This window comes from Abramis brama (assembly GCF_963993115.1).
Source record: "Abramis brama genome assembly, chromosome: 9".
NCBI classification, from domain to species: Eukaryota; Metazoa; Chordata; class Actinopteri; order Cypriniformes; family Leuciscidae; genus Abramis; species Abramis brama.
The window spans coordinates 2,178,609-2,192,500 of record NC_139971.1 but is presented as its reverse complement, the minus strand read 5'-3'; the positions used below and the strand labels follow the sequence as shown (position 1 = coordinate 2,192,500).

At 36.2% G+C, this 13,892-nt stretch overlaps 1 protein-coding gene across 1 annotated transcript; it reads left to right on the top strand.

The window, feature by feature from the left end:
- The first annotated feature begins 213 nt into the window (after positions 1-213).
- Positions 214-7,734, top strand: scamp5b (secretory carrier membrane protein 5b). The gene is made up of 7 exons (XM_084124977.1): positions 214-430; positions 1,465-1,522; positions 1,609-1,728; positions 3,660-3,816; positions 4,516-4,617; positions 4,806-4,923; positions 5,543-7,734. Exons 2-7 carry the CDS (start codon positions 1,516-1,518, stop codon positions 5,726-5,728), a joined length of 690 nt encoding a protein of 229 aa, XP_083981103.1. The 5' UTR covers positions 214-430; positions 1,465-1,515; the 3' UTR covers positions 5,729-7,734.
- The last annotated feature ends 6,158 nt before the right edge of the window (positions 7,735-13,892 follow it).

Below are 13,892 nucleotides of genomic sequence, written 5' to 3'. Positions count from 1 at the left end.
GATCGATGCCAAATGCCAATAAAGAAGCTTTATTTTAAAGAGTGTGAGTACTATGCAAAACTCACATATGATAATCAGGTCAGTCGGAAGGTCGAAGGTTTCTCTTTAACACGCCCACAACACAACAACTTCAGCACCGCGGAAAGCAACCGCGTTCCAGGGTGCTGATTGGCCAACGAGGTGAAAGGGGGCGTGTCCAGCACCTAATGCGCCACTCCTATTGGCTAAAGTCCGTGAGCGTAGTCTCTGATCTGTCTGGTAATGCGGGGAATGAACTCAAATCACTCAAAGATTACGACAAACTTCTTAAGAAACTAGCATCTCTTACTGTAGTGTGTGCACGGTGTTTTATTTAGCATGAGTAAGTGTTCGAGTATTCCCCAGAAAGCCATGCTGTTGTGAGAGGAGCGCAGAAGGTGCGCAGGAGAAGGTAAGGCGATTATTCCTCTTCATTCAGGCTGTGTTAATGCCAGGCTTAGCGAGCTGACATGACGGATGAATCTCATTTGCTCAGGGTTTGAAGTAAATAAACGGGAATCAAACAAATGCAACATTAGGGTTGTAAACACTCGAGTAAAGGTAGTAAATGTTGCGATCTGCTTTGAGATGCACGTGAATGTGTCAGTATGGGTCACTTTAGAAAACACTATCTGTGATCCTTCCTCTTAATCCACGAGCTCTGAACACACTCCGACAGAAGACTCTGAGACATTACACACGCTAGCTTTAAGATACTTTAATACTTTATTTCACAGGATGCAATACAATGTTGAACTTCAGATTGTTGAAGAACATGTTTGTCACAGGGAAATCGTCAAGGGTTATTTATCTCAGTAACTAAAGGTTAATGTTTCATGACTTGTTTTTTTGTTTCAAAAGTGTAGGCTATTTACTGTAGGACGAGATAATAGTTACGTATGAAGTCAGTTTAATGTGTATCTTTCATTTTAGTGATTTATTTATTTTTATGTTTTATGTATTTTGAGTATAGCATCATTTTTGGCTTGTTCATTAGGGGTTTAGTAAGGTTTTTCTTTGTAAAATTGCTAAGTGTATTTAATTAAGTGTATTTATATTTTATAATGTTAAGTTTAATTAACATTTTTATGTGGCTTCTGTCATTTCTATTAAATATGTCTAAAATATGAGGAAGGAAAATGTCGAACAAGGATGTGGACAAAGTTTTCTTTTGGGGAAATTTTGCAGATAATATATTTAATTGCAATATACTCATGTTTGAAAGTGCAATAATATTGTACTGTGGCTTAAAAATCTTATCGGGATTCCCACCCCTAATTTTAATTAAAGTAATTTTAATATAACTAAATTTAAATAATTGTAAGACTTTTTGATGGTTGATGTTTATAGTAGGTTACATTGTGACAACTAACTTACTTATTCCTGGGCAATAAAACAAGAATATTACCGTACAGTATTTGTCCCTTCTCTTCTCTTCATATGTAGGTTTGATAGATTGACAACTCTGAAGGACTAATATTCGTCGCCTGTTTCCCAATGGCTGGTAAGTCCATGTATCTAATTCATTACATTAACTGCTCAACGAGAAGCAGCTTTACATTGATGCACTGCTTTATGTCTGTCCTGCAGAAAACAACTTTCCTCCTCTGCCTGGCTTTATTCCTCTAAGGCCGTGTTTCCATCAGGACTTTGAGGAGATTCCTGACCAGCACCGCACCATGTGCAAGAGACTCTACTACCTGTGGATCTGTGAGTCTGGACAACAAACTTACATATCGATCATATTCAGGTCTAGTTCACAAATAGTCTGTTGAGTTTAGTTAAGTGTTCAGATGAACACGTCTAAAGTAGCGACTCACTCTACTGATCTGTTAGTTATCTTAACACTCTTGGTCCCCTAGTGGTGTGAGGTGGAACTGCAGGAGGCCTGTAGAATCATTTAAAAAAAAAAAAAAAAAAAAAATAGGGCATACAGCAGAAAAATGTGCTTTAGTGTATGATTATAGAGAATATATATATAATTATTATTTTTATTTATTTTTGAGCATTGATGGAGCAACACATTTTGTGTGAAAATAAATCATAAAAGTGGTTTGTTTTGTTTAAAAATGGTATAAATGTATGAGGTGGCGAAGTCTTGGCGAAGCACGGGAAAAAGACAGAACTGATACAAATACTTAAGCTAAAATAATATGATTTTAATAATGTCTGTCTTAGTAAATACTTGTTCAAAACAATCACTTTAGGAAAAAAAAAATCGGTTTATTTTGATAAATAAAATAATTGATTTTTGTTCAATAAATATACTGTCATTAATATGTCAATTTTATAAATAACAGAAACAAAATTATTTAAAAAAGTAAATATTCTGAAAGCACTAAATGAGCATCATCATAATGTAATAAAGCTTTACAGTAGTAACGAATACATTTGATATTGTATTATATTAATAATATCATATTTTTAAAAATATGATGATTTCATTATAAATATGGTAAGATGGACACCAACTTTGATTTATGATATTTACCATCTGAATCTAAACATGTCAACAAATGTAAAAGTCAGGTGTTTATTATCATGTTAATTATGCATTGCGGTGTGTCTTAAAATACCATACTTTTACATATTCTTCCGTTATTGAAAATCTGTTCATTACCTTGAACAAAACTGAAAATCCTTAAGACGACATTTGTCTCAAAATATTGTCAATAATTTTATCGATTCTCATTTGCTACTTAAATATACAACATTTTAAAAAACATTAAATATTAGATCAAATTAGCACAGAATCAACTTTGTGTTCTATGAGTCCATGGATGTTAAAGGTTCTTCATAGAAGCTTTATTTTCATTTTAAAACCTTAATGGTGACGCATTTGTTCTCTGCACTAAAGGAATCACTGAGCGTATTTTCTTCCGAGAGGTCCTTAAGGATGGTTTCAAAAATGATGTGGATCCAGTATTTATAAAATATATATAAATTATATTATTGTAAATATATACATTAATTATCGTCATCTCTTGCTGTAGATACCTGTAGCTGATCCCTCTTAAGGTATTGTTTATGTGTTGCTTTTGAGTGAAATTGCATGCTTTTTTTATTTAGAATATTGTATCATTCTTTTTTTTTCTTTTTTTTTTTGTAAGAATATAAAATATTTTTCATGGCATGGAACAAAGTATTATTTTGTTCTTCGTGCGATTTCATGGAGTCGACTGCATGTCACAGTTGTGTGTTTCTGTCAGCCTCATTCATTGATGACACTGCTATGGCTTTAGTCCGCTCAGTAATCATGTGCATTATAACCTTTGTGCAAATGCAGTGCAATATGTGTGTAATGTGGGTCTTCAGGTTTCTCTGCTTGATAAAGCATTTGCTCTGTTGACAGCTGCATTCTCTCTCTCTCTCTCTCTCTCTCTCTCTCTCTCTCTCTCTCTCTCTCTCTCTCTCTCTCTCTCTCTCTCTCTCTCTCTCTCTCTCTCTCTCTCTCTCTCTCTCTCTCTCTCTCTCTCTCTCTCTGAAGTGGTGTGTGATCATCATATAGCGCATTATTCTCTTGTACACTCTTGGGAAATGAAGTGTTTCTGCTCTCTCTCTCAAACACACATCTGTTTGCATCTGTGCTAATAACGCGTAGAGTTGCGTAGAGTTATAGTGAGATCTGCTCTTGTGTCCAGTGTACGGCGCCACCCTGCTGGTGAACTTCTTCGGCTGTATGGCGTGGATGTTCGGTGGAGGAGGAGTGACGAACTTCGGCATGTCCATCATATGGGTCGTTCTCTTCACCCCTTGCTCATATGTGTGCTGGTTCAGATCCATTTACAATGCCTTCAAGTGAGCATCCCCGGCCTACTAGAGCATCAGCAAATTACTGAATTGTTCAGATTTTATGAAGTGATTATATTTCTATATATCATTATTTATTATTATTTTTGATAATTTGTGTTTTATGACATTGATTAATATTTGATGATAATCATCATCATATGCACAATAAATCCATTATTATTATTATTATTATTATTATCAGTCATATATATTATTTAGTAAGTTATTAATATTAATTTTTATTTTAGAATTTTAATAATAATGGTTATTATCATCATATTATAAATGTATAATGAATCCATTATTTATTTAATAAAATATAAATTATATATAAATGTATTTATATTAATTTAATAAACAATAATAATAATAATAACTGATGCATTAAGGTTTAGATAATTGTTGTTATGTATTTGTTTATCTGTAATATGGTACATTTATAATTAATTAATTAATTTATTTATTTATTAAATATAAATTATATATTAATATTATTTAAATAATAATAATAATAATAATGGTTATCATTATAATATGGTAAATGAATAACGCATGTATTTAATTATTTATTAATTTATATTAATTTAAATAATAATAATAATAATAATAATAACAACAACATCAACAACTGATCCATTGCACATATATCATTACGGTTTAGGTAATTCTAGTTCTGCATTTGTTTGTCTGTGTTGTTGTTTTCAGGACTGACAGCTCGTTCTACTTCATGGCATTCTTCTTCGTCTTCATGGCACAACTTTTCATTTCTATAATTCAGGCCATTGGTATTCCAGGATGGGGTGTTTGGTAAGACACTTTAAGTGCAAATGCATCCACATATTATTCCCAAATATCAGGATTCTGAACGCTAACACAAACCTCTGCCTGCGGACACTAGAATACTGCATCTATTACTGTATTGTGTTTAATGCATGTGTAATATCCGTGATGGCATGATGTGTGTGTGATGGCATGATGTGTGTGTGGTGTTTCAGTGGCTGGTTGGGCACCATCTCCTTCTTTGGCACGAGTATCTTTGCCTCCATCATCATGCTGATCCCCACGCTCATGTTCACTGCAGTCGCTGCTATCTGCTTCATCGCGCTCACGAAGGTACCGATGCGCACACACACATGTATCTCAGCGGGACGGGTGTGGGTTCGGCTCGTTACCCGTTCACTGTATCCGCTCGTTTAGCTGACGTGTGTAGAGAAGTCTTGGGGCTGGTTGGGTGATGTGTTATTAAGTGTGAGATTGGTCATAATCGACCTACACATCATGGAAGCTTGTTTCCGCCACGGATTAAAAAATAAAAAAGTAATTGCGACTTTTGATCTCATAATACTGACTTTTTTTTATATCTCGCAATTCCTTACTTTTTTTTCTACAATTTTTTTTGCACCTCAAAATTCTTTTTTTTTTGTATATCTCTCAATTCTGACTTTTTTTTCCCCTCAAAATCTTTTACAATTTTGACTTTTTTCCCTCTGAATTCTCACAATACTGACTTTTTCTCATATTTTTTTTTTTTACATCTCACATATTTTGTTGTTTCCATCATGGACTGAAAAAGTAAAAATGATAATTTCAAGTTTAAATAAAATAAAAAAAAGGATTTTTTTTTTAACACCTTTTAATTTTTTTGATTCCATGGCGTAGATAATCTCCGGTATAAAGCTGACGCTGATCAACATTATTGTCCTGCTCATCCTCATCGTTCTGTGTTTGGCAGGTTCATAACTTCTACCGAGGCAGTGGCGGGAGCATGAGTAAAGCGCAGGAGGAGTGGGTCTCCGGCGCCTGGAAGAACCCTCACGTTCAGCAGGCAGCGCAGCAGGCAGCCCTGGGGTCCTTACAGGGCCCTCAGACTCCGCAGACCCCACAGTACTCCACACCCTCCTACGACAACACCATGTGAAACACCAACACACAACCAGTCATCAGTAGAGCAGGGGTGTGTTTCCCAAAAGCATCGGTAAAGGTGCTGAATATGTAACTTTTTCACTCTACTAAAGCATAAAAACACCATAATATGGTTGCAGATATTTAGGAAACATGAGTTCACATACTCGTTTCTCTGAAAAACACAGTTATTTTACGTATTATTTTACACGTTCCGTGATGTCAGTCAATTTTTGTTTTGGTCTGTGTGACTCCGCCCACTGCCAGTTCAGCCAATAGTATTTCGACACCCCGGGTTGCCAGTTGGCGGGAAACACAGCGTATTGCAGCCAGCAAATAAACTGGGTCAGAGATTGCAGATTCTACACAACCTTAAAAGCCTCTGTATCTAAAAATCTCTATGAATGAGAGCATATTAAAATGCGGATAAACCAACTCATCAACTTATGTATGTCTCCTCGGCTTTCATTGTCAATTGCGCTCGTTCCTGTTGCGTGTTCTCAATCTGGCAACCCGTGTGAGCGTCGAGTCTGAGGAGGCGGGGAAACAACGATCTCCGATATTTTGTATTTGGACTGCAGTACCTATCTCGACCACTAGCTGTCATTCTTACACACTGCACCTTTAAACCAACTATGGTCTCAAGTTCTGTTGTTATCCACAGTTCAACGAGTCTGTGTTTCCCGAAACCATCGTTCCAACGAACATTCGCAATCAGCATCGCAGAGTTGTGTGTTTGAGCGACAGATCTCGACCTGTGGTTAGAAGAAGAGTCTCTAGTTTTCATGACATGTGGACTCAATAAATCCTGATCTTGAGCAAAATAAGCAAGCTGACATTCAGTACAATCTATATCTTTTATTTAGAATACATACAAAAGTAATTTACGTGATTTAAAGTGTCATTGTACGGGAAACACACTCCAGGCCGAGCGGGAAACACGTGTCTGGCCTTCGCTGATCATGACGTGATGTAGCTGAAAGATGAGGTGGTTTTTTTTTTGTGTGTGTGTGTTTTTTATGTGTGTGTCTTTGAGTTTTGTGTATATTTAAGCCTATTTGTGCTGTTATGTGACAGTATTAAATTAGAAATTACTTTATGTAGATTTGATGAGATAGCAATCAGGGAAAAGCTGGAAATATCAGGAAATGTTTAAATTGTGTATAATTTTAATACAATGTATAAAACACACAAGGGAATTTTGATGAAATATACAGAACATCCTAGAAATTTCATAAGTAAATATTAATATTTATAAAATGTTATTTTAGCTAGAAATAGTTTTTTTTGTGAGCATAGTCTATGAAATTATTTTTAAACATTTTAATTTTGTAGTGAATATATATTTGTTCTAGTTATTCTAAATGATTTAAACTGCTAAAAACTACTCAAGTGAGTTTAATATAAAACAACTTATTTAGTAATAATAAATTTGACTTATTTTGTTTTAATTTCAGATATACTGTATGTATAATGTGTAGAAAATATTGAGTTACATGGAGGGGCCTGTTGGTGTTTTGTCACTTTGTGAGTATAAATGCATTACATGTATTGAAGAACGCAGAGCCGCAGATTCCTGTAATATATTCGTGAAAAGTGAATTGTGTAAATTTTTACTATTTTTGAAGAATTTTTAGACTGGGTTTCCATGTGATATAAAACTAGGCTAACACTTTATAATAAGGTTCATTAGTTAACTAGTTAATATGAACAATGAACAACACTTCTTCAGCATTTATTAATCTTAGTTAATATTAATTTCAACATTTACTAATACGTTATTCAAATCAAAGGTTGTATTTGTTAACATTAGTTAATGCACTGTGAACTAACATGAACAAACAATGAACAGCTGTATTTTTATGAACTAACATTAACAAAGATTATTAAATACTGTAACAAATGTATTGCTCTTCATACATTAATGTTAACTAATGAACCTGATTGTAAAGTGTTACCGAAACTATTCTTAACTGTAATGAGTTAGCATCTAAATGAACCATTAAACACACTTGTTTCCTCTTCGGGCTTCATGAATGAGTGTACGGAGTGTTTGGTCCAGCAGGGCGCAGTGTTGTTCTGGGATGAGATATTTCCACACTGGGATTTTCCCCAGAAACTGCACTGACTTGCAGATCACAATCGGAGAACAACACTACTTTGTCAGGCTAATAACTTGATTCTCAGTTAGGCACACATTTAAGCAGAGCCGAGCACGTGTCCGATCCCAGATTAGATTCCTGAAGACGACAATAAACGCTCTCTTTCTTTCTCAGACCATTCTCACCATTCGCAGAGTAATGATGGGATCATTCACATTAGAGAGTCTCCTGTTATAAACATCACTGGCGTCCTCTGCTTTAGACACTCGATTTGCACTAACACAGAGGCGACGTGTAATAAAACTCCTAGTGTGAATTATGAAGGTGAGCATATTTTCCAGCTTCTAGCTTAAATCAAATTGTTTTATGGAGTATAACCAATAAAGTCAGCAGCATCACAGTGAAGCATATGTTCTTTATATCACTGACTGTCTATTATATCGTATCAAACTTCACGTGGGCTTGTGAAGGTACAGTGTGTTTCTGATGTTTTAGTGCCGGTAAATGACTTTAGCAAGGTCAAGGTCAAGGTCAAGGTCATGGATCGGATTCCCCGTGATAATAAAACATATAGCTTGATGGTTACAGCTGTAAATGACAGTATTGTTTTGCGTTTTATAATACAGCTCTTGGTACACTTCTTTTAGTTGCCCTACAGCATACTGAAATCAAATATTGTACATACATATTTTTTTATTATCATTATTATTATTTAAAGCACATTTCAATACAACCAAGGTTGCCCAAAGTGCTGTACATCAATAATAATAAAACAAACATACAACAAGGAACCAACATAAAACAACCACACACCTACGAATGAATAACTCGGGTAATTGAAAGCTGTCGTTAATAAATTAGCTTTTAGCAAAGATGTAAAACTGGAAATGGTCTGAGCAGATCTAATACAAAAGGCAAAGAATTCCAAAGTTTGGCAACTAAAAAAGCACGATCCCCTTTGAGTTTTAATCTGGATCTGGGAACCACTGAGAGAAACTGATCAGAGGATCTCAGGGGCGTCACAGAGGAGCGCCAGTTCTCTAATGTCTCCAGGTGTTTTAGTGCCAACCCGTTCAAAGACTTAAAGACAAACAATAAATGTTGAAATTCATATGAACTGTATCAGTATTGCGACTCAGCAGGCCTTTATAAACCCAACTCTGATCATGAGGTGGAGATTCCTGTTGTGCAGATGGAAGATTACAGTATGATCTGCCTTAGGGTCTCTCTCCGAATCTCCTTCACTCGCTGCGCAACATCTGTTCTTCTGCAGCGCTCGGATTATGCGGAAATGAAGTCATTCTGAACAGGGTTCAAGTTAAGTTACTGTACGCACAGCTAACAGGGAACGATCTTCTGAGAAAACGTATTCCAGTAACGTTAATAGAACGTTGATTCAAAGTTGTCTGGTCTTTAATAAAGTTCACAAAACGTTAGCACAAAAACGTTACGTATACATCTATCAATCTATCATGAAACCTTTTCTCTGAAACGTTATAGTTGGACACTTTTCTTACATTTTTTAAATGTTGCTACTTGTTTCAGAACTTTCAGAGAACATTCAAAAGCATAATTCTCAATGTTTGAAGAATTATAAAATGGAATGTTTCCTTCACGTTTGTATGAGAACATTCAGAAATAACATTTTCAAGACTTAAAGGGAATGTTGGCTAAATGTTTTTTGTTAGCTGGGTTGATGTCACCGTATAAATGGTTACAGTTCTATTACTGTAAATGACAGCACTGTTTTGTGTTTTATAATACAGTGTTTTGTGCACTTAAAACGGTTTTAGTTGCCTGGCAGAATTACTACAGTTGCTACAGTATTTATTACAAATGATTCTGTGCACATCATCTCTTCTCTGATGACGAGGGCGGGGCAACCTGTCACTCACATGAGATCAGCCAATAGCAAACCACAACCATTCAACCAGCCAATCAATTCCCCACAGACACAATCAAGCCCCGCCCACATTTGTTCTTATTCCAGAAGCATTTCACTCGCGGATATACGGCACAATAGAGACCCATACTAAAGTGTAGTATATGTAAGTGTACTTAAAGTGTGTTAAGAAACAGTTAAAAAAGTGTACTCTCTCTTTAAGTTTAAGTACACTCTTTACTTTTTTTGAAATATTCCGGTAACACTTTATTTTACATTGGCCTTGTTATACATGTTGCAAATATATGCATAATATATATATATATATATATATATATATATATATATATATATATATATATATATATATATATATATATATAATTAGCCCTAAACCAAACCTCAATCCAAACCCTAATGCATAATTACACTGTAACAAGGACACTTTAAAATATTCCTGTAGAATGTGAAGGTTCGGGCTGATTCTGAGTCTCAGTCCATCCCTGCCCAGGTATTCATTCTGTGCCCAAACATCCATAATTAATAAGCACAAGGGCTTATGGGTCTCATTCATTGTGGGATGCAGTGCAGCACAGTGTATACTATAGCATAAACTTTAAAAAAGACACAACTTGTTCCTTGGGTTTCTTGGCCTTTGAGAAAGTCTGTGGACACTCAGTTCAGTATTCTTGGCCTGCATGAAGGCATGATAAAGTAATGGAGGCTGGGACGTGACTTCATCTGTCTGGTTTGGGATTCGGGTCACCATGGTAAGTGTGAGAGACAACAGCTGCTTTACCAGCTAACAAATATATGTTCTAAACACGTTTGGATAATGTTTCCATTAATTTATGAAAACTGTTTTAACTTGCCAACTGTAGTAATGATGATGTCGGGCAACTAAAGAAGTGCATGGATACACCAAGAGCTGTATTATAAAACACAAAACAATACTGTCATTTACAGCTGTAACCATCAAGCTATATGTTTTATTATCAGGAATTCAATTCATGACCTTGACCTTGCTAAAGCGTAAACATTTACAGACTGATCTATTGGAGTATGTTCTCTGAACATTCAAAATGTCCAATTTTTTTATCTTTTAAAACATTTTTTTTTTCTTTTTTTTTTCTGGTTATACGGACATAAAGGGAACATTCCATTGCATCTTCAAACATTATGGGAACGTTACATTTGAATGTTCTCTGAACATTCTGAAACAAAATTTTCAACAAAAAACGTTTAAGACATTTTTCCATGAATGATGCATAAATGTTTTTGTGCTGATGTTTTGAGAACATTATTAAAGTCCAGAAATTTGAACAAACGTTCTATTAACGTTACTGGAAGAACGTTCCCTGTTAGTTGCATTTCAACCCCAAAATCAACAGCCAGAAGCAGCCCTCCAATCTTATCAATATCGCAATAAACACTATCACAAGGAAAATAATGGGGCATTCAAACCTGGTAAATATGTTTTGGTGGTGATCGGAGTGTGAAGGGTCAGTCGTTGTGAAGGGGAACACAGGAGTCACTTCTCCAGCCCAGAGTCCAGTGAACAGAGGAGCTTTATGTTCTCCCACTCAAGGGTGAAAGAGCTGTGTCCTCGTGTTTTACAATCTCTCTATCACACCTGTATGACTGTGTGCAGACATACGCTACACAGGAATTTCTCTTATGCCTTCTGTCTCTTGACTTTATGATCAACACACTCTTGATCTGACAGTGCTGGTGGCTGAAAGTAAAGAAAAGTCAAAGAGGAACTCTGAGACATAAACATCTTGTGAGCTTATTATTTGTTTTGCAATGGAATAAAGTGAACCTAAGAAATGCGTCACTGCAAATTCTGGATCATGAACTGCTTTATTTGTGCACATGAATATAAACAGTGTATAAACAGGACACTTATTCCACTCCTAAAATTTCTTTGCTATATATATATCAAACCAAAAACTTGGTTTGGTTTTTGCATGTGCTCCAACACTACATGGTTCTGCGTTGTGTTCTGTTCACAGTCATTGAATAAAGACATCTGGTAGATCCATGTTTGGAGGACAAACAATCTGCCCTCTGTAATCTTACATTACATCAGCTGTTGTTTGTCTCATGTTGTCTACTTGTGTACAGCATTCATCACGCCCTTGCACACAACTGCAAACACATGATGTAATCCAAACTTTATTTAAACTCTTAACCGAAGCCTCTGGCTAGCTTTTAGACTTCTTTGTTTTTTCTTTAACGATGGGACTCATTGTTTATGAATTATAATCATGCCTGTAAGATACTGACACTGCAGGACTACTCTTTCACAACACGATGTGCCATTAAGCAACACACTATAGTTCTCTTGACCCTTAGGGTTAACTTTACTATCTTTATGTTTGAGTCCCAGAGACCCCAATGTTCAATCAATCAATCAATCAATCAATCAATCAATTCATCCATCCATCCATCCGTCCATCCATCAATCCATCAATCCATCAATTCATCCGTCCGTCCATCCATCCATCCATCCATCCATCCATCCATCCAATCAATCCATCCATCCATCCATCCATCCAATCAATCAATCAATCAATCAATCAATCAATCAATCAATCCATCCATCCATCCATCCTTCCATCCATCCATCCATCCATCCATCCATCCATCCATCCATCCATCCATCCATCCATCCATCCATCCAATCAACCAAATCTATCCATCAATCTTTTGTTCCATTGATTTTATTTATTTTGAGATACTAAGGGCTTTTTTGGACATTCAAGTATTTGTCATTGTCAAGTTAAGTCACATTTATTTATACAACACAGATTGTGTCAAAGCAGCTTCACATAAATAAACAGGAAAATAACAGTGTTAATGTTGCAGAATTCATCAATTATGAAACCAATTCCATTTCAGCTGTATAAAGCAGCTCTACAGAAAGCTAATAGTGTCATTATTCAATTCAGTTCAGTAACAGTGTCATTGTTGCACAGTCCGAACTGAACATTCGTAATATTGCCTGCTTTGCCAGTTGAATTAAAAAGCAATGGCCTTGGTAAAGATTCTACAGACATTTGGACTGGCTCTCTAAAGGAAACAGAAAGTCTCCAAAGTCATCAATGTTTTAAACGCTTGCGCCACATCAGCATCTGTGTATTGAAAGCCTCATCAGGACTAAGAAGCTACTGATGAAGAACCTGTAAAATAAGCAAATCAGTAAACTCCCGTTCCCAGTCATTTGTTCCAATTGTCCGAGAGTCTATAAACTAGTATCCCTGCAACAATTTTGCCCTGTGTTAGCAGCACCTCTGTAATGAGAATTTATTCCCACATTGTTCCCTCCATATGGCCTCCCTGGTTGCCTCCAACGGGCCATTTGCGAGTAACTGACAATTGAGGTTGGAAAGCAAAGGACACAGAGGACTGGAAGGATGTGGGACTCCCGGCGTTTACTGCCAAGCAGCGCTGCGAGCCAAGACAACTCACCTTCTTTATTCCAAGACCTTCAGATGTAATGGCACACATAGATAGAGATGATGAGGAGTTCATTAGCTCAGCCGAATGGCCTCCGCGTTTGCAACCAGCCGTCATTATTAAAGCAAACAAGCCGGTCGCTGAGGCTGGAGTGAAATATCTTCACGCTTGTGTTTCTCACCGTAAGTGATAGTTGAATTATTTACCGTGCCGCTCGGTCTCCCTCTTCACATCCGAACAGTTCAAGATAATCTCCCAGTGAGTCCGAGTTGTTAATCATTTGATTTAATGGTGGAGAACGGCTCTAGTCTGGAGATAAATCACGGCGACACCGAGACCACCGCGTCATGACGTCTTGTTGTGTCTCAGGCAAACTTGTGTTTCCACACTACACAAACATCTCATGCTGATGGAGTCATGCTCGATTAAATATTGAACAGAAGAAGAAGCGCTCCATTGGATTTGGCTTCGCTAGCAATACATGCTCCAAAATAATCTGTTTATTATCGTATTGATGGTTCATTTGGACTGAAAAGCCTTCATGTAAACAGCTGATCTGAATGAATTTTGATCAGACTGGTCGTCTAGCTCTTAAAAAATATTCCAATCAACAGGAAAAATATAAGCATGTGAATGTTTGAATCTGATCATTTCGGATTCAAAAATACCTTGAGCACGTGTGCAGAGCAATGATGCGTATGTTTACATTTATGTTTTACATTATTAGCCTACAA

Excerpts from the sequence above, each read along its gene's own strand:
- scamp5b (XM_084124977.1), top strand. Across the intron at positions 3,817-4,515 it reads TCCATTTACAATGCCTTCAA|GACTGACAGCTCGTTCTACT; the intron begins GTGAGCATCCCC and ends TGTTGTTTTCAG. Across the intron at positions 4,618-4,805 it reads ATTCCAGGATGGGGTGTTTG|TGGCTGGTTGGGCACCATCT; the intron begins GTAAGACACTTT and ends GTGGTGTTTCAG.